The sequence below is a fragment of the Epinephelus lanceolatus genome, chromosome 23 (assembly GCF_041903045.1).
Source record: "Epinephelus lanceolatus isolate andai-2023 chromosome 23, ASM4190304v1, whole genome shotgun sequence".
Taxonomy (NCBI): Eukaryota; Metazoa; Chordata; class Actinopteri; order Perciformes; family Serranidae; genus Epinephelus; species Epinephelus lanceolatus.
Window position 1 is genome coordinate 6,494,645 of NC_135756.1, and position 22,335 is coordinate 6,516,979.

General features: G+C 41.0%; 1 protein-coding gene across 3 annotated transcripts in view; it reads left to right on the forward strand.

The window, feature by feature from the left end:
• Positions 1–22,335, forward strand: part of sfmbt2 (Scm like with four mbt domains 2) — a 94,404-nt gene that overhangs the window by 37,073 nt on the left and 34,996 nt on the right. For 2 of the 3 annotated variants that reach the window (XM_078165396.1, XM_078165397.1), the window contains exon 5: positions 4,651–4,671. The exons of the other annotated variant lie outside the window; for it this stretch is intronic. In XM_078165396.1, the coding sequence (XP_078021522.1) occupies positions 4,651–4,671 (21 nt within the window). The remainder of the gene's footprint in view (positions 1–4,650; positions 4,672–22,335) is intronic. 3 annotated transcript variants of the gene reach the window in all.

A 22,335-nucleotide genomic window follows, 5' to 3' on the forward strand; every position in this document is an offset into this window, starting at 1 on the left:
CAGATAGCCCATAGACCATGTCATTGGTCCGACATCCCATTAGTCCGACGTCCTGTTGTTCCGATATGTGATTATTACTGTATTTGTGTACCATAGAGGATCAGCAATGCAACAAAAGTAGGCTACTGGTCGAGATACAAGTGTCATAGAGAGGAGAGAATGAAACACCATAACCTCCTGTTATTAACTCTGGGGTCGGGGTTGTGTGGGGAGCTCTCTGCGGTGCTGAACGGCTCCCGGCGGGCGTATTTCTGCCTTGATGGTGCACCGCGACTGGCTTTGGTCAGCTCGGAAAGGCTTGAGGCGAAGCAGGCTCACAACTTATGTGTTTGCCACTTTCTTTTTCATTTTAACCCACACCATGATCTTTTCCTGACCCTAACCAAGTGGTTTTTGTGCCTAAACCTAACCAGACCTTAACCACAGGGCATCATGATGATTTCGGAACAACGGGACTTCAGAACAATGGGTTTAATATGGTCGGAACAATGGGATGTCGGACCAATGGGTTGTTGGAATAATGGGCTGTTGGACCAATGGGCAGACCCCGATAGTTCATGAAACTCTGCCGAATGACACCATTTACATCGATCGGCGGATAATACTCGTGTCTAGGCACTGCTGAGACACACACCACCCACGCTGTTTTGATACAGAGCTGGTTGAAAATCTGTGTATCCCTTCAACTAGCTCACTGATTTAATCAAACACCTCCATTATCAAACTGCAAAAGGAAACAAAGTAGCACAGATACAGAAGTAAAACAAGCAGCTGTCAGAAGGATATATATGTATACCAATCAGGATGATATAATAAAATAAAATAACTAAACAAGCCAGTTGGAGGACAACTTCTGGTTACCATGGAGATGACTGAAACCTTTCACAGAAGCATAAATTGAAAACATCGCACGGCTCTTTATTTTCTGTCGAGCGCCCCACCATAACTCAGGCTTAGTTTCGCTCATGATATGTGTTGTGACATATGAAAAACACCATATGGACATCACAGAGAAACATTTATTGTAAGTGTACATGCATAAAAAGGAAACAAATATTGGCAGGTAATCTGAGCAGTGTACAGTACAAACATATGTTGAAGGGGAAAGAGCTGATTGAGTGATCACATGACCCTCCATCAGTTTAGAATATTCTGCAGGTGTATAAAACACAACAAATGAAATATGTATGAATGTCTATGATAAGGTTTATATTATTCTAACATTAAAGCAAAAGTATTTTCTGATTTTAAAAGAATTATTACTTAATAATTTAGTAAACCCACATATCAGCCCAAAGCTACTAGGAATATATATGAGAATATACCCACTTCCTGCTTGCCTGGTAACCTACCCATTTACCTAGAAGTACACCCACCTCATCAACTTCCACTATACTACTGGATATTGTTTGTTTTACTGAAATATATTTTCTTCATTGAGAAAAAAAACAGCAGCATTAGGCCCTGATCACACGGGACACGTTTTAGAGGCATTAAAACAGCTATTTCTCACCATTATCCTTGCTGGAAAAGCAGCAATGTCTCAATTAAAAAAAAAAAAAAAGGTTTTTGGGATACTATCGGCGCTGGAAAAGCAGCAACTGATTGCTACAAAACACCCATGTTCGGTGCCCAAAAAGCTGCTGAAAACAGCAATGACTCACTAAATCAGTGGTTCCCAACTGGTGGATCCCAGGTCTATTCTGAAAGGAGCACAAGTGACTTGTGAACATGTCACAGTTTATTTTTAAGTACGGTGAATTTCTGGTACAGGGCTTTTATTCTGAAGTGCCGTTTCCTTCTTTTGAATAAGCGAGAGATCGGACAACTACTTGACAGAGACAGCAAACTAGCTCGACGACATGGTCAAATGCAAGTACAACGCCTAATATATTAAAGGGAAATGTCGGTTTATTCAACCTGTCTCCTATCGTCCTAAATTTGTTTCAGGTGACTAGTGACATAAAAATAATAGTTGGCATGTTAGCCGTTAGCCTAGATACAGCCGGGGCGCATAGTAGCGTCAGACCTGTTAAAACGTAAGTGAACGGGCAACCTTCAAGTGCAAAGTTAGTCCACTAAACAAGCTTTTTTTGCACAAAGACCGCCTCATATCGTTAGGATAAATGTCAGAGAACATATAGAAAACGACATGTAAACGCGTTGTCTTACCTTACCGGTGTGCTGCCATGTTTGTTTACCATCTAGCTCTGCTTTCCAAAGCGCGGCTGAAATATCGTGAGAACAAGCAGCGATCTCATACCGTGCCTGAAATCTTGCGAGCTCTAGATAAAGCCCAGCTGGACACTACTCCAGGTGGAGGTGTCTCGTCCTCGGTCACATCCAGACCTTGAAAATAAGGCTGCAACCGGTCCCATTCCTTGCAACAGAGGCATTCCTCTTCTGTGGGCACTGGGGCACAGCATTGACAGGTACACCACCAATCTCCAGAGCTACGCAGCCTTGCAGCAGCCATTCCTCCTCTCTCGTCCTCTACCTGTTGCGCCTCTCTCTCTCTCCTCCTCCATTCTTCAATTTCACGAAGCTCTTCGTCAGTGTATTCTGGCTTAAATAAATAAGGGCGGCCATCAAACTCTGCAAAATCAAATTCTTCCTCCACAAAGTCGAAGTCTGGCAAAAAGTCAGCCATTATTCTATAAATCTTTTATAAAATAAATGAATGAACTTTTCAGGCTACTGTCCGGTTCTGCCTTCCAGCTGTTGCTGCTTGTTCTTGCAAGATTTCAGGCACAGTATGAGATCACTGCTTGTTCTCGCGATATTTCGGCCGCGCTTTAGAAAGCAGAGCTAGATGATAAACAAACATGGCAGCACACCGGTAAGGTAAGACAACACGTTTACATGTCGTTTTCTACATGTTCTCTGACATTTATCCTAACGATATGAGGCGGTCTTTGTGCAAAAAAAGCTTGTTTAGTGGACTAACTTTGCACTTGAAGGTTGCCCGTTCACTTACGTTTTAACAGGTCTGACGCTACTATGCGCCCCGGCTGTATCTAGGCTAATGGCTAACATGCTAACTATTATTTTTATGTCACTAGTCACTTGAAACAAATTTAGGACGATAGGAGACAGGTTGAAATAAACCGAAATTTCCCTTTAAATTGTGTGGACCTTGAACTAATGACAAAGGAAGAATCTGGACCTGAACCACTGAACAAAATCACAACCAGTCTTGTTGTTTGTTGGTGTTGAACAGTGGTCAACAGCTAGGCAGGTGTCTTTTAATTCTTTACATATTCCACAAGTCTGGAGATTACTGATGCCAAGATATCCTTTAGGAAAGTGCTGTTAAAAGGGACTTCTTGCCGGGGGTAGCGGTTAAAATCCAACTCATAGTAGCAACAGATCAGATCGACTTTATGGATGACAGTAAGGGCTCATTTATGCTCAACGTTAAATGCGGATCCAGATACAGACGGAGCCTTCTGTCTGTGCTCTGTGTTCATTTCGTCCGTATTTCTGCACGTTTCCATAAAGCTTACGGATACGGACCAAACAGAGCAGTACCACCGGGAACCGTGGGGGCAGTGTTGCTGTCACTACCCGATACGTAGCTCTAGTGAGACACGAAGAAGAAATAACAATTCCATTTCTCTCATCGGCAGTACTAGAGAAAAGAATTCTCCATCCTCCAGTCGCGATGTATTTAACGGCCTCACCGACCACCGCCTCCTACAACGCTGCCTCTGTTTTTGTCTTTTATGCAAGAGGTACATTATCAATATCTCCTCCACAGTCGCCATGTTTGTTTTTGAGTTTGTTGTGGTCATAAACTTTTGACTCTGGGCTGCCTCCTGGTGGATATATTGGTTAACATCCATGCCAACGTAAAGGGCGCATGGAAGTATGTGAGCAGTGACGGTAACATCGTTTGAAACGGATGTATACATTTTCGTACGTAAAGGGAGCATAAATGAGCCCTAAGACAACGTACAAATGTTCTTATTCCAACCAACACCATTTTCAATATGCTTAGTGTACACAGCACCATTTTTTTGTCTTTTAAATATTCTTCCAAGAACCGTACAATGACAATTTTTGAATACACCTTTTATTACTAAAGCACAAGGTAAATAATTCTGAGGTGTTGGAGCCCGGTCAGAATGCATTCATACTGTAGTACCGCTGATAACAAAGTCTGCTCATGTACTACAACACTTTGGACACGTTGATGTGACGTGAAACATACAAGTGTAAGTGTATTGGTGGTTTGCAGAAACATGCCGGGCTGATTTTACAGTAATAATGAATTGACCCCTGAGCTCAGTTACCATAAACCAACTCTTCTGTGCCTCTCTGAAATCTCATATTTCAATATCTTCCTATTAATAATGATGTACAGCTGACATGGCTGCATGTTTGATGATGCAAACTGAAGTATAAATCATGTAATGACAGCTGTTCTGTATTCCCTAAAGAGGCCTCTGCAAGATACTGTCAATTTCTGATTCTGTCCAAAAAAGAAGAAGAACTTTGCTGCTTCGTTTCAAGGCTTTGCATCATGTTGTGTGTGTGTGTGTGTGTGTGTGTGTGTGTGTTGCTCAGTCAGCTGTGAGAGTGTGTATTACACCTGTGTCACAGCTACCTGTTTTATTTGTTCCCTTTTTGTTTGTTTTTGTCTCTCAGATAACATTTACCTAAGAAAAGGTAAGCAGCTCTAACGGTGCCTCTGACTAACTCGCCTGCACTTAGTGGCTAACATGAAATCAAACACTGTGTTAGGCCTCAGAGCTGCATGTACAGTGTGCTTCCTCCTCCTCCTCTTCCTCTTTTCACCTCTCCACAGGAAGTGACCTCACCGCTCAGTTGCCTTGCCTCCTCTTGCATGTGACTCCCTTCTAGCTCTGTGTGTCTTAGCGGAGAGTGATAACACACACGTACACGCTGCTGTTTGTGCCAAGCTGTGCTCGTATGATAACTGGTGCAAAAGGCAGCGGCTTAGGCAGAAATGTGATGCTCTGATAAAGAGGCCTCCGCTCATGTGCAACAAACAAACTGTGTCCTGTATCAGATAAACACGTCGCCAGTCTGTGAGTTAAATGAAGAGAGGTCAGAAGTTAAAGAGCCGCCGTGTGTAAAATGTGGTGTTGGCAGATAAAATCAGTGTGCGTTACAGAAGTGGCCACAGACATTTAACTCCTGATGTTATATCCAGTCTGTAGTTACACACAGCCTCTGAAAACATTAATGACTTTATGTTAGTCATTTATTAATGCATCAATTTTCTATTGATCAAAATTACATATAAAGACAACCCATATGTCGTCTTGGAAAATGAAAAGAAGAATAAGATGTGTTGGGCTTGTTTTCTCTTTCTTGTTTCTTCGTGTTATTGTGTGACTTTGTTGAATCCAAGCTAACCCTTTTAAACACCAAAGTTAGCAAGCTAAAATGACTCCTTTTCTCATTGGAGTCTGGCTTTGAAGAGAGCGATATCACATTGCTTAGCTTCCATGTTGGTACTCCTGCCGGCTTCTCCAAAATGGGGGCGTGCCGACTGACACCACTCACTATAGGCCCGTTTCCACCGCAGGAACTTCGGGGTAATTTTACGGGGCCGGGGCTGTTGGTGCGTGTCTCCACCGCAGGAACCACCCCCGAATGACAGAGTTCCGGAACTTTTACGGGGGCTAAACAAGTCCCTGCCTCGGAGTAGGTACTCAGAACGGCCCCGAGAAACTCCTGGCTGGGGCTTGGGGATTACTTGGTGCTGATTGGATATACTCAAGGCGGGATGTGACGTCAACAGAAAGCAACAAAATAGCCGGCATTTTTAAAACTCAGCAGACAAGGGTTAGCTTGTTCTTAGCTTCCACCGCCATGTAAACAAACTCAATAACTGGTCCTTGAAAAACATATTTTTTCCAGCGGATATCTTAGTTACAACATGATTGAGCTAGCAAAGCAGTTTTGTGTTGCTATGTGTGGTATTTATTCAGTTTTGGGAAATCACGATGTCTAGAAAGCATCAGCTGACAGGGACAGCTAACAGCAGCAGCAAAGCTAACATCAGGACGTCATCTGTGAAAAGCCTCCCGTTGTCGGCTACGACATGAAACTACTCCAGTTAGCTCAATCATGTTGTAACTAAGACATCCGCTGGAAAAAATATTTTTTTCACGGGCCACTTTGTGAGTTTAGTGAGTTATTACAGACACTGCTATCGGCTAACAGCTAACAGCGTCCCTACGCCACTATGTCGCCCTGGTCAAAATGGTCGCGCAACGATTACATCACATACAGAGCCCGGTAACTTTACAGGAACCTTCCTCCTACTCCGCTCTCTCAGTGGAGACATGGCGGTTGAGAGGGCCGAGCGAGAGGACGTTCCTGTAGTAGTTCCTGCCCCCCAAATAGTACCAGGAACTTCTTCAGTGGAAACAGGCCTTATGGATACACATACAACCCCACTTGAAAAACTGTTGGCTCGAAGTTTTGGATATGTAAAGCTAAATAAATGTACATGAGAATATGTTATATATCCTTATTTGGAATTGGAACTGTTTGAGTCTAATAGTGCAGCGCAATAGTGCTGTTGGTTAAAGGGTTAGTTCATGCTAAAAAAAAAAAAAAAAAAAAAAAAAAAATTACGTTATCTTCAGTTGTGTCTGACCGTGCAGATAAAAGTCTGCTGAATACATAGTTGTAATAGTGTCCATTATGGGGACACTGTTTGTAGGTAAAGATGCTGCCTGCTCCTGGTAAATTAAATAATTTTTGAGCACCACAAAATGGTGTATTTAGAGTGTGTAGGTTCTTCTTCCATAAAATATATAAATCCAAGCACTTTCAATGACCCATGTCTATTCGGGTCTTTCTGCAAAAACTTTCAAGGCCTTATATTTTTCTCCCATTTCCTCACAGTCACAAATTTTCAGGGATTTCAAAGACCCGTAGGAACCCTGTGTACCTGTTTGATCGTGTGCTTTAAGGTCCAGTGTGTAGGATTCAGGGGGATATATTGACTGGAATAGAATATAATACTCTTTGGTGTATAATCTCCTGAAAATAAGAACTGTCGTGTTCTGACCTTAGAATGAGCCGTCCTTCTTCATAGGGAGCGGGTCTTTGTTTAGGAAGATCAACATGTTGCACCGCCACATTTCTACCATAGCGTAGAACAGACAAACACTCGGGACCATTAGCGTTTTTGGATCGGCCACTATAGCAAGTAGTCCAGCTGCAAGGAGCAGCACCGGAGTTACACTGATTTGTAACGTGAAACTGCTTTATTCATTGTTTCTTGCGGTTTAAATCACCTTGGGTCTCATTTATAAAAATTGTGTACACAGAAAAAGAGGCCTGAAAGAGGCGTACGCCACTTCCCACTGAAAAGTTGTCATCAATAAAAACAGACTTGATGGGATAAACTTTGACCCATGCTGACGAACGTTTGGAGACAGGAAATTGGTGACACAGATGGTGAGGTGGAAGACTGATTGTTTTTGGCTTTTGTCCGTACGTACATTTGTTTGGTTTGGTCCATTTGTTTTGGAGAAAAAGAGACCTCTGTGGATAATTCGGCTTCTGATACAAACCTCTTCAACGTCTGAATCTTATGTTATCAGAGAAAAAATGTGACCACACAGTAACGTGTTGGATTAGCTGCCCGCAGCAGCACGCCAAACTGCATTGGAAATACAAGGATTTGTGATGTGAAACTGCGTTAGATGGTGTTTTTATAGTATAAATCAATGGGTCTGTTTGTTTTAGAGAGGAAGAGAACTCTATGGATAATTCTGCTCCTGGTACAAACCTCCTGAACAATGAACACTGAAGGAATTCTAACTGGGAGAAGTTTCAGCTGGATGCAATCTGCAATTCGCTCCTAGAATCCCCATAAATCTCACACACTTCACCTTTAAAGGCAGATATTTGGGCAAACAAAACCAACCCTTCAAGTAGAGCTCAGGATATGAGGCAAAGCAGCAAATTCATCCCAGAACTCAGACTGGAACCAGTGACTATTTAGCCTCATTATTTTAAATGAATAACCAAATATCAAAAGTGACAGTAACATAACAAAATGCCATTGTTACAGAATGAAAAGCATCAACAGAACTGAGCAAAAAATAATTAAGAAAAACTAATTAAAACACGTCAATTAGAGAAAGGCTTTTACATGAAGCTGAGCTTTGAGACGAGATTTAAAAGGCAACTGTGATTTTTCCACCCTGAGATCTTCAGACAGTTTCACTATGACTCTGTACCACACGGATATCTAATTGGCTGCTCTACATAAAGCAGCAGCGGCGCCGTGAGAAACTCCCTCATGAGTCTCGCTTCCAAAATGTTTCTGACAAATCTGCCTCAATAACCATTTCACCATCATTTCTTTTTCCTCCCAGTTTGCAACAAGGTGCAAAACCTGAATACAGATAAGTGTTTCAATTGGACAAAACACATATAACAAACACACCTAAATCCCTCGTCAAACCACTTACTCACTCATGAAACTCTCACACACACACGCACACACACACACACACAGTCTCCCTCTCAGCTCCTCCACTTTAAATGCTCCTCTGCTAACTGATGCGTTCAGCAAAGCTTTTGTGCTCATCAAATCAGCGCCCGTATTAATCAGCGTCTCCATTTGCACGAACAGCACAGGAGTCTGCAGCGCTGCGAGCACTTCTGTTGCGTAATTTGCTCGTTTTTGGGAATTAAAAAGTCATTTGAAAGACGGTATTACAGGGTAAACACTGTTGGTTTTTCCACCTCACCTGTAATGACTTCACGCACCTCCTGCAGGCTGGAAAAATAGCTGAAAATGACTCTTAATTCATACGTGGTAACTCATGAATGAAGCTGTTTTTGTATATTTGTTAGAAAGATTTTAAACAGGAAGTAACATGAAAATATAAAGTAAGCTTAAATGAATAATGGCAGATGTTGTAAAATACATCTTTACTCTACGAGCCTGTGGCCAAACATAATTCATCCTTCTATACATATTTATGGCACTCTGACTGTATATGAAGCCTCAGGGTCGGGCTCAGGGAGCTTGTTCAAACACAGTCTCATGTGCATGTGCACATACAGTACAGGCCAAAAGTTTGGACACACCTTCTCATTCAATGCGTTTTCTTTATTTTCATGACTATTTACATTGTAGATTCTCACTGAAGGCATCAAAACTATGAATGAACACATGTGGAGTTATGTACTTAACAAAAAAAGGTGAAATAACTGAAAACATGTTTTATATTCTAGTTTCTTCAAAATAGCCACCCTTTGCTCTGATTACTGCTTTGCACACTCTTGGCATTCTCTCCATGAGCTTCAAGAGGTAGTCACCTGAAATGGTTTTCCAACAGTCTTGAAGGAGTTCCCAGAGGTGTTTAGCACTTGTTGGCCCCTTTGCCTTCACTCTGTGGTCCAGCTCACCCCAAACCATCTCGATTGGGTTCAGGTCCGGTGACTGTGGAGGCCAGGTCATCTGCCGCAGCACTCCATCACTCTTCTTCTTGGTCAAATAGCCCTTACACAGCCTGGAGGTGTGTTTGGGGTCATTGTCCTGTTGAAAAATAAATGATCGTCCAACTAAACGCAAACCGGATGGGATGACATGTCGCTGCAGGATGCTGTGGTAGCCATGCTGGTTCAGTGTGCCTTCAATTTTGAATAAATCTCCAACAGTGTCACCAGCAAAACACCCCCACACCATCACACCTCCTCCTCCATGCTTCACAGTGGGAACCAGGCATGTGGAATCCATCCGTTCACCTTTTCTGCATCTCACAAAGACACGGCGGTTGGAACCAAAGATCTCAAATTTGGACTCATCAGACCAAAGCACAGATTTCCACTGGTCTAATGTCCATTCCTTGTGTTTCTTGGCCCAAACAAATCTCTTCTGCTTGTTGCCTCTCCTTAGCAGTGGTTTCCTAGCAGCTATTTGACCATGAAGGCCTGATTGGCGCAGTCTCCTCTTAACAGTTGTTCTAGAGATGGGTCTGCTGCTAGAACTCTGTGTGGCATTCATCTGGTCTCTGATCTGAGCTGCTGTTAACTTGCGATTTCTGAGGCTGGTGACTCGGATGAACTTATCCTCAGAAGCAGAGGTGACTCTTGGTCTTCCTTTCCTGGGTCGGTCCTCATGTGTGCCAGTTTGGTTGTAGCGCTTGATGGTTTTTGCGACTCCACTTGGGGACACATTTAAAGTTTTTGCAATTTTCTGGACTGACTGACCTTCATTTCTTAAAGTAATGATGGCCACTCGTTTTTCTTTAGTTAGCTGATTGGTTCTTGCCATAATATGAATTTTAACAGTTGTCCAATAGGGCTGTCGGCTGTGTATTAACCTGACTTCTGCACAACACAACTGATGGTCCCAACCCCATTGATAAAGCAAGAAATTCCACTAATTAACCCTAATAAGGCACACCTGTGACGTGGAAACCATTTCAGGTGACTACCTCTTGAAGCTCATGGAGAGAATGCCAAGAGTGTGCAAAGCAGTAATCAGAGCAAAGGGTGGCTATTTTGAAGAAACTAGAATATAAAACATGTTTTCAGTTATTTCACCTTTTTTTGTTAAGTACATAACTCCACATGTGTTCATTCATAGTTTTGATGCCTTCAGTGAGAATCTACAATGTAAATAGTCATGAAAATAAAGAAAACGCATTGAATGAGAAGGTGTGTCCAAACTTTTGGCCTGTACTGTATGTGTGCGTGTGTGTGTCTGCATGTGTGTCGGTTACATTCATCCATTCATGTAAAGAGCTTTTAAAAGCTACATCACAAGTTTGGTCATGTGGTAAGGTAGCTGCTCGCTGAACAGATCCCAACAGAGGTCATTTGCATAATGAATTCACCACACTGCTTCCTGCCAGAGCCTGCTGGAGATGATGCTCTGAGATAGACCCGTCTTCTGCTCTGTGTCTGTGCGTGTGTGCATGTGTGTGTGAGAGAGAGGTGTAGTGTGGTGTTTAAAGAGTTAGGCTGCATTCAGGCTGACAAAAGCATTGTGGTGAGAAAAATACAAAGGGCTGCTTTAGTTTGGGTGTGACCCCTGTGAAACATTTTACCGACTGATGCTAAATGTGTATTGGCGCCTCTGCCTCACAGTTGGTTTATATTTAAGTGCTGAATTTCACCTGATAGCATCACTACTACGCTATTTGGACAGCGCTGCACATTATCAGGCAGTGTTTTGCTTTAATTATACCTGCAAAGTCATTGTGATTTAAAGCCTCAGCTGATTATTATTTCCTTGTCAATGAATGTGATGATTTTGTTCTTGATTTGGTTGATGAAATATCAGAAATTGCTCATTAGCAGCTTCGTAAAGGCTGAGATTGTAGCTTCAAACTGCCTATTAACAGCCCAACTAATCAGTTTGCTTTCACATAAGAGAAAGAAGAGCAGCAAAGCCTCTCAAATTAGAAGCTGGAACAAAATAATATTTGGTGTTTTTGCTTTAACGATTATCCAGATAGTTGCAGTTTGAATAATAATAATTTGAATAATCAACTAATCATTACGGCTGCAAAGATTCTTGGCCGATACTGATCACTCAAATAAGGCTGGGCTCACATTTCACACAACTCCTCCCTGCTGTGACCTCCAGATTTGCATTATGTTAGTGTTTGTATATGCAATATGTGCGTGTGTGTGTGTGTGTGGCTTCATGTATTCATTCATTTTTCAGTAGTAGCAACTTGCATCAATGGAAGTAACATACCTAAAAGGTACTTTTACTTAAGTACAGTGGTTGATTAAAATTTTGAGGCACCTGTACATTATATTATTAGTACTTCCATTTTGTGTTACATTATGCTTCTACTCAACTACACTTCAGAGGGAAACATACTACATTTGCTCCACTATATTTATTTGACAACAGTGACTTTGCAGATTTTGATGAACAGAAATACAAAATTAAATCAGTCATATAGAGCAGAAAATAAAGAAATTCAAATTCGCTCAACCTTTACCAACTGCATTATTAAAGTGATGAACATATTAATGCATCAATATAGTAAGTAACATGTATTATTCTGAAATATACTGTCCTGCATAACAGTCCTGTTACCAAAAGAAAATGTTGGCATTATACATTTCTGCACATTTCGTACATATCATATCTTATCAATGTTTCTAAAGTGACGTAGTATATGAACTAACTTTGTCATCAGGAGGTGGAGGGGATGATGGATGGCGGGACACCTAGAAAAAGCGGCAGACCACTGTGTGATACCAACACGCAACAAAACCGAATGTTTTCTAGTGGCCCATCACTGCGTTTTCTAAGGCGTTTTAGCCACCACACATGGGTGTCTTTAAGTTACCCATGGTTGTTTTTCCAGCAGCTTATTAGCCTCTAAATGCAGGTGTTTTTAAGTGACTTGTGGTTGCTTCTCCAGCAGCGTTTCAGCCCCCCAAACATAGGCGTTTTTTAGCAACCCATGGTTGGTTTTCTAGCAGATTCTCAGCCCCCATAAGTATGTTTTTTGAGGGACCTGTCACTGTCTTTTCAGTGGCATTTTAGCCCCTAAACATGGGTTTATTTTAGCACCCTGGTGCTGTTGTTCCAGTGATGTTTTAGCCCCTAAACATGGGTATTTTCTTAGAGAACCACGGTTGTTTCTCCAGCGGCTTTATAACCCCCAAATATGGGTGTATTTTAGTGACCCATGGCTGGTTTTCCAGCAGCATTTTAGTTCCTTAATGTGGGTGTGTTTTTTTAGTGACCGATAGCTGTTTTTCCAGCGGACTTCTAGCACCCCAAACTTGCGTTTTTTAGCGATCCCTTGCTGTTGTTCAAGTGCGGTTTTAGCTCCTAAACATTTGTATTTTTTAGTGACTGATGGCTTTTTTTCCAGCGGCTTTTTAGCCCCTAAATGTGGGTGTTCTTTAGTGGCCGAGGGCTGTTTTTCCAGCAGCTTTTTAGCCCCTTAATGTGGGTGTTCTTTAGTGGCCGAGGGCTGTTTTTCCAGCAGCTTTTTAGCCCCTTAACGTGGGTGTTCTTTAGTGACCGAGGGCTGTTTTTCCAGCAGATTTTTTAGCACCCCAAACTTGTGTTTTTTTGCAATCCATTGGTGTTGTGGTGTTTTTAGTGACCCATGGCTGCTTTTCCAGCTGATTTTTAGCCCCCCAAATGTGGATGTTTTCAGGGATCCATGGCTCCAGGAAAGATAAGGCACTGAAAAGCAGTTGTTTCTAACAAAACCATTTTTTTAAGCCAAAACATGATGTTTTCCTAAACATAACCAAGTGGATTTTGTGCCTAAACATAAGCACACAACCACAGCGCTGTTGAAACTTTTAGTTTCCCTACATAATAATGTGCAGGTTTTGTATCTGTGTTTTGCAGAATTGTACAATGCCAACATTTTTTCAGGAGCTTGGGTGATGAATATTGAGTCCTTTTTGTACTTCAAGGATATTTTCATAATAAAACCTTTGTATTTCTACTAAAGTAAGATTTCAATACATGTCTTTTACTTATAACAGTATTTCTGCATTGCAGCATTGCAACTTGAGGAAAAAGTCTGAGTATTTCCTCCAGCACTGGTAACTTGAGTAGGTTTTTCATGAATGGAGTCACAGTGACAATCCCCATACAAGAACACACACACACACATCTTGTATGTGCTCTGTTCCCGTGGGTCTTGTTACCACTTACCGCAAACACATAAAGTAATTCATATTTACACAAATTGCTGTAATATCCCCTGCCCTGTCGTGAAGAGGGCTATAAAAATGTTAACAATATGGCATCTGAAACTGTCCGGGTGTAATTCAGCCACACACAACTCTCTTGATAAAAACACAAATTGCGTGCTGACTGTGTGACATTTTACATTGCGCCCGCATGCTGCAGTCATTACGCTCATGGCCTGTTTGGAAAGGCCGTCAGTTAAAATGGAAGTAGGTAATTGTTTGAATCGACTTGGCTTTCTAGCCTTTGTGCAGTCAGGGCTGTTCATCTCCATGCCAGTGCATAATGACTGGATAAGACGGAGGGGGAATCAAGTGTAATTTGCTCCCATTAGCTCTGATTAGAATCGGTTGCACTGCTGTGATCGTAGCAAAAAAAGAAAAAAGAAACACTGAGACGATTTTTCTTCTTTAATTATAACATTGATTATTTAAAGTAAAGCTTTTAAATAAGCCCTGTGCAAAGAGCCGGGAGTGTTTACAGAGAAGAGGAGCTGACAGAATATGCAAATATCAGGTTTCATGCGCATATTTTCATATTTGTTTTTGTTTTTTTTTAATGCTTGATATTTGCATGCAGACTTCAGCCAGCTTTGGTGCAGCCTGGGAGGGAGGACGGCAGAGGAGGAGGAGGAGAAGGAGGAGGAGGAGGGGGGGGGGGGGGGGGGGAGGTTAGCTCTGCGATAGTGCGCTGGGGGAAGAAGGGGGTGTTTTGAGGAGCTCCTCCCTCAAGGTTAATTATGCACTTATTGTTATGTGAAAGTCAGGCTTTCACCTCTACGTATCTGCTGCCTTTGGGATGGAAATGAAGAAAAATAGATCATTATTTATATTTTAAAAAAGCACTACAGTATAATAAACTGCAAGCTGGGGGAGGGAGAAAGGGGAGCAGGGAGGAAAGAGATAGAGAAGGAGGGAGGGTGAAGGAGGTTGAAGTTTGCATGTTTTAGCTTCTGCTACTTCGCCTGAGCTCTAAATGGCTTCATGACTAATCTCAGCAGGATCTGTAAAAATAGTTTATCTATTTCTGCACGCCCGAGATCAACACCTTGTATATACAGTGTGTGTGTGTGTGTGTGTGTGTGTGTGTGTGTGTGTGTGTGTGTGCTCTTACAAAGTCCAGCAGCAGCGAGGGAAGAAAATAGTCTCACAGGAAAAAACACTATTATTAAACAGGCGTACAGAGAGCGACTGGGTTCACAGAGACGCTCACTGTTCACGCTACCTTCACAGGAAAACCATGATTTATTTGCCCTTGTGTTGAGTCCACCATGGGATTTATTGATTTGGTCTCATAAGTCAATTATGTATTTAAAATCCTGAGCAGCCTGTATAGAGCAAACTGTCAATAATATTTACTCAAATCTTTCATTTAAAAAGGGATTACAATAAGTATAATATGTGCGTTTAAAGCATTTTCCGAAACAACTGTGACCAAAACAAACAACACAATGTTTAAATTAGTGGCTTTAAATTATTGAGCGAAGAGTGATTTAGCCTCATATTCTGGTATGTTAAAGGTTAGACAACCTTAACTCCTGTGGGACATGTTGAGAGAGACAAAAGGTCTGATGGAATATCTTGATGTGTATGTGGACAGCCTTTTTTACTCGTCTTAAAAGCTGCGACTTCTCACTGTGGTGATTACATCACTTGCACCAGTCTTCCAGTAAAAAGAACAAAGAACACAGAGGAAGGAAATAATATTAGTTAGAGGTCTACTGTGCAGGGTTTTCCTGTAAAACAGTGTAAAGACTCATAGAGAGTAATGCCTCTCAATCATTGCTTATGACCCATTAAAAGTATGTGGTGACATATGTATGTATCTGCCCTCTGCCTGTATTTCCTTACTGTGTTCTGGAGGTAATGACCAAGTAGTAGCAGCACACATCCAAGAGGAACCTACAGACATTGTAGATACAGCGCTGCAAACCCCCTCCACAAATTTAGCGAGGCGAAACACCAAGCAGACAAAGCTCGAGAGAATCTCAAGTTGATTTTTGCTTTTGCTGGCGAGTGTGTTTACAAAGAGCAACTGACAATTCCTGTGTAGAATCTTATAATGATGACAACTCTGTGTGTGTGTGTGTGTGTGTGTGTGTGTGTGTGTGTCTGTTCCATGTTTTTCTCCTCACTGACTTGGTCAGTCCATGTGAAATTTGGCACAATGGTAGAGGGTCATGGGAGGATGCGAATGAAGCAATATTACATCAATTGGCCAAAGGGGGGCGCTATAGCAATCGATTGAAATTGGGCATATCTCATGCCCTGTATGTCAAGAGACATGAAACTTTGCATAGAGATGCCTCTCCTCATGAGGAACACATTTGCCTCAAGAACCCATAACTTCCGCTTATATAGATTTTCTGGCATTTTGAATTTTTTGAAAAACACTTCAAATCGATCTCTTCCTAGGAAGTTTGAGCGATCTGCATGAGGGCGTGGCTCATCACATAAAGGTGTATAACATCTCAAGGGTTTCACCCATCACCACGCAACTTTGTAGGCATATGACCACACATAATCTGAGGGGACCCCTCCATTATTGACCCCATCAAACAAAATGGGGGCGCTAGAGAGCTCATTTCTTATCTAGGCCTAACCGCCATATGGATTTTTACTAAACTTGGTAGATATGTAGAACAGGACGCCTCAAGGTGACTGGAGAAATTTAACTCTAATTGGCAACTGGGTGGCGCTATAACAACAGAAAAATGCTTAAAAATGGCTAAAATGCGACCAATCGCTGTGGCTCCCCCTGTGGACCAATGTTTGTTGTTTTTTCTAATTTTTGGTATGACTAAGTCATGGTATGGTATGCTGTACATAATCACAGAAACTGTCAGTGTGTCATTCTGTCAGTCAGTCTTTCTGTCTGTCCCACGTTTTTCTACTCACTGATGTGGTCAATCTATGTGAAACTGCACATAGGCATTGAGGACTGGCATAGGTAGAAGGTGACAAAGCTACCAGTGGGTATGGACTAGTACTTAAGTATCTCAAAAACGCTGAAAAAAAGCTGATGAATAAAAAGGAAAGAAATACATCTCCTGAAGATGCTGAGTATTTCTAAGTGTGCAAGACTAGGTATATGAAAAAACATGTATGAAAGAAAAATAAGAGCTAGAAAAGGCTAACATTTTGAATAAAAATATTAGCACTGGAAATTGCAAATTCAAACAGTTTGCCTTCAAATATTCAGTAAAAACTAAACAAAAATGGTCTCTCATTTCTTTAGTTTGTGAACAACAACAGTAACTCAGAGTGAGATTCAGATTCTGTAACAATATTAATAGTTCAACAAAATAAAATCTACCACAAATTACACATTTAAACAGCTCCAAATACAAAAATGTCCCCTGGGATCTATATATATAAATCAACAGGTGATTTCCTTCTTTTAGTAAAATCCTAAATGATTGAGTTGGGGTTTTTTTGCACCTGGACTTTTATGCTCTGCCATTTCTCCTCTAATCATCAGCTGTAACCTGTGACAGGCTGTTATGATACCACAACTATCACACAGTCACATATATGGAGTTTTTGTAAGAGCCGTAATTACTGTACAAGATTTTCTCTCGTAATTATGAGATAAGGCTCCCAATGTCTTTTCTACAGATAATGTGGTCATGATTGTCAGAATAGCAAAGTCACAGAAACCTTCAAAATAAGGTATAATAGGTAAAAATGTTGAAAGCTACTGTACTCAGTTGAAGTGCAATCACTGGAGGTACATTAAAGAAGTATTTCACCACTGGAAAGATGGTCTTTTCAAAAAACTGGGCTGTCTATGCAGAAGAGACACGCAAATACTTACAGAGAGAAAGTACTGTGGTGTTCTCTTTTGCTCAAGAGATAATAAACCCACAACTACCTGAATGCACTGGATCAGCACGATATGGCATGAATTCAGCCACTTGACACAGTGGTCGGCTGGTAACAAATGATCTCATATTATAGTTAATCAGTAACACAATCTTGATTTACCCAGTTTTTTTAAACTGTGCAGGAAACAGTATGGCACCCACTTCCTGTTCAAAGACTCTTGGTATTACAGCCAAACAGTTCGCAAAAATATGTTCTGTAAAGGCAGGAAATAGGCACCACTGTTACATACTCTTGGTTTATATTTGATCAGCACTGCCTAGTTTTACAGTTTGGTCTGAGTTTGAGAGAGACAGAGAGGAGTACTCTTTGTGTCCGCAGTGGCAGCATGTGTGGCAGGCAATACAAAAAAGCGAAAGTATAGCCTGTAGTTCGAGCAGTAGCATCACAAGAGCAAAAGGCGTGAGAGGGGAGCAGGAAGATCTAGGCACTGTTTAGATGAAGGGAAGTTTACCACAGTTCATTCACACATACTGCCCACACTGTGATGATACAAAGCTGGTTGAAAATCAGCGAAGCACCCTTTTACATATTCTCTGAACTGTTAGCATTGAAAGCTCAACATAAAGGGAGCACACTTACACGTTAAAGATATAATCTGTAACTTTCCGCATTAAAATGTCCAAAAAAAAAACTTAACCAGTATTAGACAATTTGTTCAGCTGTGTACTTACATTATTCCAAACGTTTCCAGCAGTGTTCAACCCCAGAGAAATCTGTGATTTAATTAAAGATACGGTCCGTTTTATTTGGTCGCCATCACCTGTCAGTGACGTCATATGTGTTGTTTACCAGAAGCTGACCTTAATTTACTTTTTATGCAGTTTTGAGCCACATTTTCACGATGCGATACGATATGTTTTAGATCTTGCTTGATTTTAACATTTATCCAGATGAAGGACTGTAAGTCATTAGATGTCTGGATGTTGTTATCACATCCAGGGCAGCCTCTGCCGTGTCAAAGAGCGTTGGAGAAACACAGGTTTTTAACGTAAAACTGCTTGATTCAGTGTTTTTACTGGTTTAAGTCACCTGGTCCATTTGTTTAAGAGAGGAAGAGACCTCTGCAGATAATTTGGATCCCGGTAGAAAACCTCCTCAACGTTTTAATCTTGAGTTATCATTCAAGTTGAAGATGAAATCCAGGAGTTGAAAAAAGCCTTGGGTAGTTTGTGCAAACAGCTTATTTTGGGCCAAATTTTACACGAGACAGGTAAAATAAAGTGATTTTGATAAAATATTACTATCTTAAGATCAGATTTGGTTATGGGTTTTTTTCTGACAGTAGCGTTCGTCACATATAATGTGTTCAAGGACCATTGGATATTTGAAAATCCAATGATAATTTCTGTTTTTTGCTGTTTCTTGCTGTGATAAATAGCGTAATTTGTCAATTTTTAAAAGAAAACATGCCTACCAAATAAAGGCAGATTCTCTTCACATGATTTCTTTCGATTTTTCAAGGAAGCATGTCCTCAAAACCCACCAGCATATTTTGAAGGCATGTTTCCTTTAAAAATCAAGGTTAAAAGAAATACAAAATACTGCCATTTCAGTTGTGTATTTCTTCCCTAAGCCAAAATAAAAAACATAAGTCTCTCCCTAGTGCTTCCAAATTACTTATCATGCCTCTGTGGATTATTCAGCTCCCAGTAAAAACCTCCTGAACAATGAACACTGAAGGAATTGTAACCGGGAGAAACTGACTGCAGTGACGGCATTGCTCCGTCTTTTGTTATTGTTTTGACTGAGAGACCCCTGGCAGCAGAAAATTACATATTGTAAATTTAAATTAACATGCTATTGAAAGAAAAACTAGAGAAGTAGAAGTTAAACAGCAGAAGTAAAAAAACATCTGTTGAGAACTGCTCAAATACTTTTTTCATGACTTAACTGACTGGTTTCCAGTAACACAAACTGTTCAAGTGGATTCTTCTGTCTGTTGAAAAAACCTACTCAAGCTTTACATTTACAACCCTGTAGTTTATGATTTGTTTTTCCAGCTGTTCACTGAAAAGGAAATTAAAAATCCAAACAAGAACTTGCACGATAAACACGATATACATGCTCAAAGATTAATTTGCTCTCTTGATTCTAAACTCTGGAAACAGAAACACCTCAGCGAGCCGAACAACCTAAACCCAGACCCTATTTTCATTAGCAGCATGTTTCAGTGTATGGACTACATTTCATTTTTACTTCAGCTTGATGCTAATCACTGCTGCAGGGAATGTCAGTTCACGCAGTGTGTGGTAGTCATTCTGTAACTGTGACTCATTTGGCAACGTTTCAGCGACTCCAACAAGTGTCTGACTTCGTGGAGGTTTTCTGTTTTTGTTTTTGTGTAAGTGACTAACAGGAAAAACACGCAGGACTCTGAAGGCCACTCAGCATAACCACGTCCTCATGCAAACGAGCTGGAAGTTGGCTTTTTAGCACGGCTCTGGAGACAGAGCTCTGGTCCACCTGGCATGTGCTGGGTTTGCATTTGTGTGGTGTTGTAGTGGTCACATTGTAGGGACAGAAATCTGTTCAAACAGTCACACTGTGGGGATTCATGTCCTGTTGGTCCTCACGAGGTGAGCAAATTCTGTCCATGAATAAGGGCGTCAATCAAGCAAAAAAAAAAATATGGCAAGGCTGCTAACATAAGTCAAGAGTTTGTTAGTATCACACTCAGTTTAAGGGGAGAGTTGGAGTTCAACATTATTTCGGGTGAAGTTTTGTCAAGTCAAGTCGTCATAAGTCATCATAGCAAAGGGCACCTTTATTCAAAGTCTCTCAGGTCTCTGGATGCTGATACTTGCTTTCAAAGCTGTGCTTTTGGACATACATCAGTTTACTGCACATGTTTAATGATAAAATAGTCAAGAAAACCTGCCTGTCTATGTCTAGTTTTTCTATTTTACCAAAATTTAACACATCAAACCTTGAGTGAATGTTTTTGCTTTTAAGTCAAGACCAATCTCAGAGTCCAAATCAGGTTTTCATTTTTGTGACTTAAAGGAATACTTCACCCCCTAAATGATCATGTGTAAATCAGTTACTCACCCTGTGTTATGTTGAATTCTTTAAAAGAAAAAGTGTTTTCCTTACATGCCTTCACGGTGAACGGACAATCCAAAAACACACAAAATTCTTCTGAATTGGAGTCATAGGGGTCCGCGTTTAAGGACAGCAAAACTATATCAAAAAGTCCATTTACAAACTCTCAGACAACTCGTGCAGCATAATCCGAGTCTCATTTATCCAGTCGTACGCTCAGTACTTCCCAAACACATGCATTGTTGCTAAAATCTTAACTGAACTGAAGCCAGACCCCATTGACAAAAACAGCAATTTTACCTCACTGAACACAGGAGCTGCTGGCGTACAGCTGCGTCTACAGGTAGACAGCTTGTGTTATTGTGTGACTTTGGTGAGTTCGAACTAACCCTTTAAAACACAAATGTCACACAGTAACACAAACTAAATAACTGATCGAGGCAGTTGTAGACCAGCAGCTCCTGTGTTCTGCCAGGTAAAATGACTGTTTTGTCAATGGAGTTTGGCTTTGAAGAGAGCATAGATAAGTTTCACTGTTAGTTCAGTTCCCTTTTAGAAAGAGCTGTCTGTTTGGGAAGTACTGAGCATACGGCTGGATCCATGAGACTTGGATTATACTGCAGGGGTTGTGTGAGAGTTAAAACGGATGTTTTGATATCAGTTTCCTGTTTTTGAACATGGACCCCTATGACTTCAATTCATTAAGATTTTTTATTTTTTGGATTCTTCGTTTCACCGTTGAGGAATGTTAGAAAAAAAAAGCTCATTCACGCATTCAAGGTATTATGGGGTGAGTAACGGATACAGACATGATCATTTGTGGGGTGAAGTTTTCCTTTAAGTCTCAAATCGCGTACTTCTGTACTTACACTTAATATTTTGAGTGCATAAGTGTGTCCACACTGAGAAGTATGGAAAAATGCAGTGCACTATGAGTACCTGGATGGTGCACTCAAAACGGTCAAGAAGTTGAGTGTGGAGCTATGGACACTTCTCGCCCTCAATGGTCGCCATCTTGGCTACGTAGCGGAAGGGGAGGGACCACTTTTCAAACTGGAAATGGCGGCCGAGGACTGTGCGACCGTGAACGTCGCTGCATTGTACAAATACATGTGTTTTTTGCACTAAGCACCACTATACTGTTGTCGGGTATAAGCCAGCAGTGTGTTTGTTGGGTTAATTTAGCAGTCTGTGATTGTGATTGATTGATATTTGTGTGTCTGGCTTTAGGTAGACCTGGTTTAGAGTCTCAGATCTGGTGGTGCATTCAGTGTTCATCATGGACATTTAACAGGTTTCATATTTATTGTTTTTAAAAACAGCAGATTGAGTAAACACTCATATTAACCCTACACAGATGTTCTTACTTATCGTGATTAGACCTTGTTTTCTGGACTGTACAGACTCTGCTTGATTTATATTTCCCTTCCTGTTCCCTTCCTGTTCCCTTCCTTTCCCTTCCTTGCACCTGTTAAAGTGGTAAAACACTAAGTTGCCAGTTTATTAGGTACACCCAGCTAAAACTAACACAGTCTAAAGACTTTTGTCATGGCGACTTTTACACAGAATTTGAATATTACCAAGCAAAAAAACAACGTAATTTTTGTTGCAAATGAGGTTGATATTTCTGAGCTTTTGCGCCGTGAATAAAGGCATCAACCAATCACATTGCATAAACAAAATTCTGTGATTAATAAATTGATTATGGGA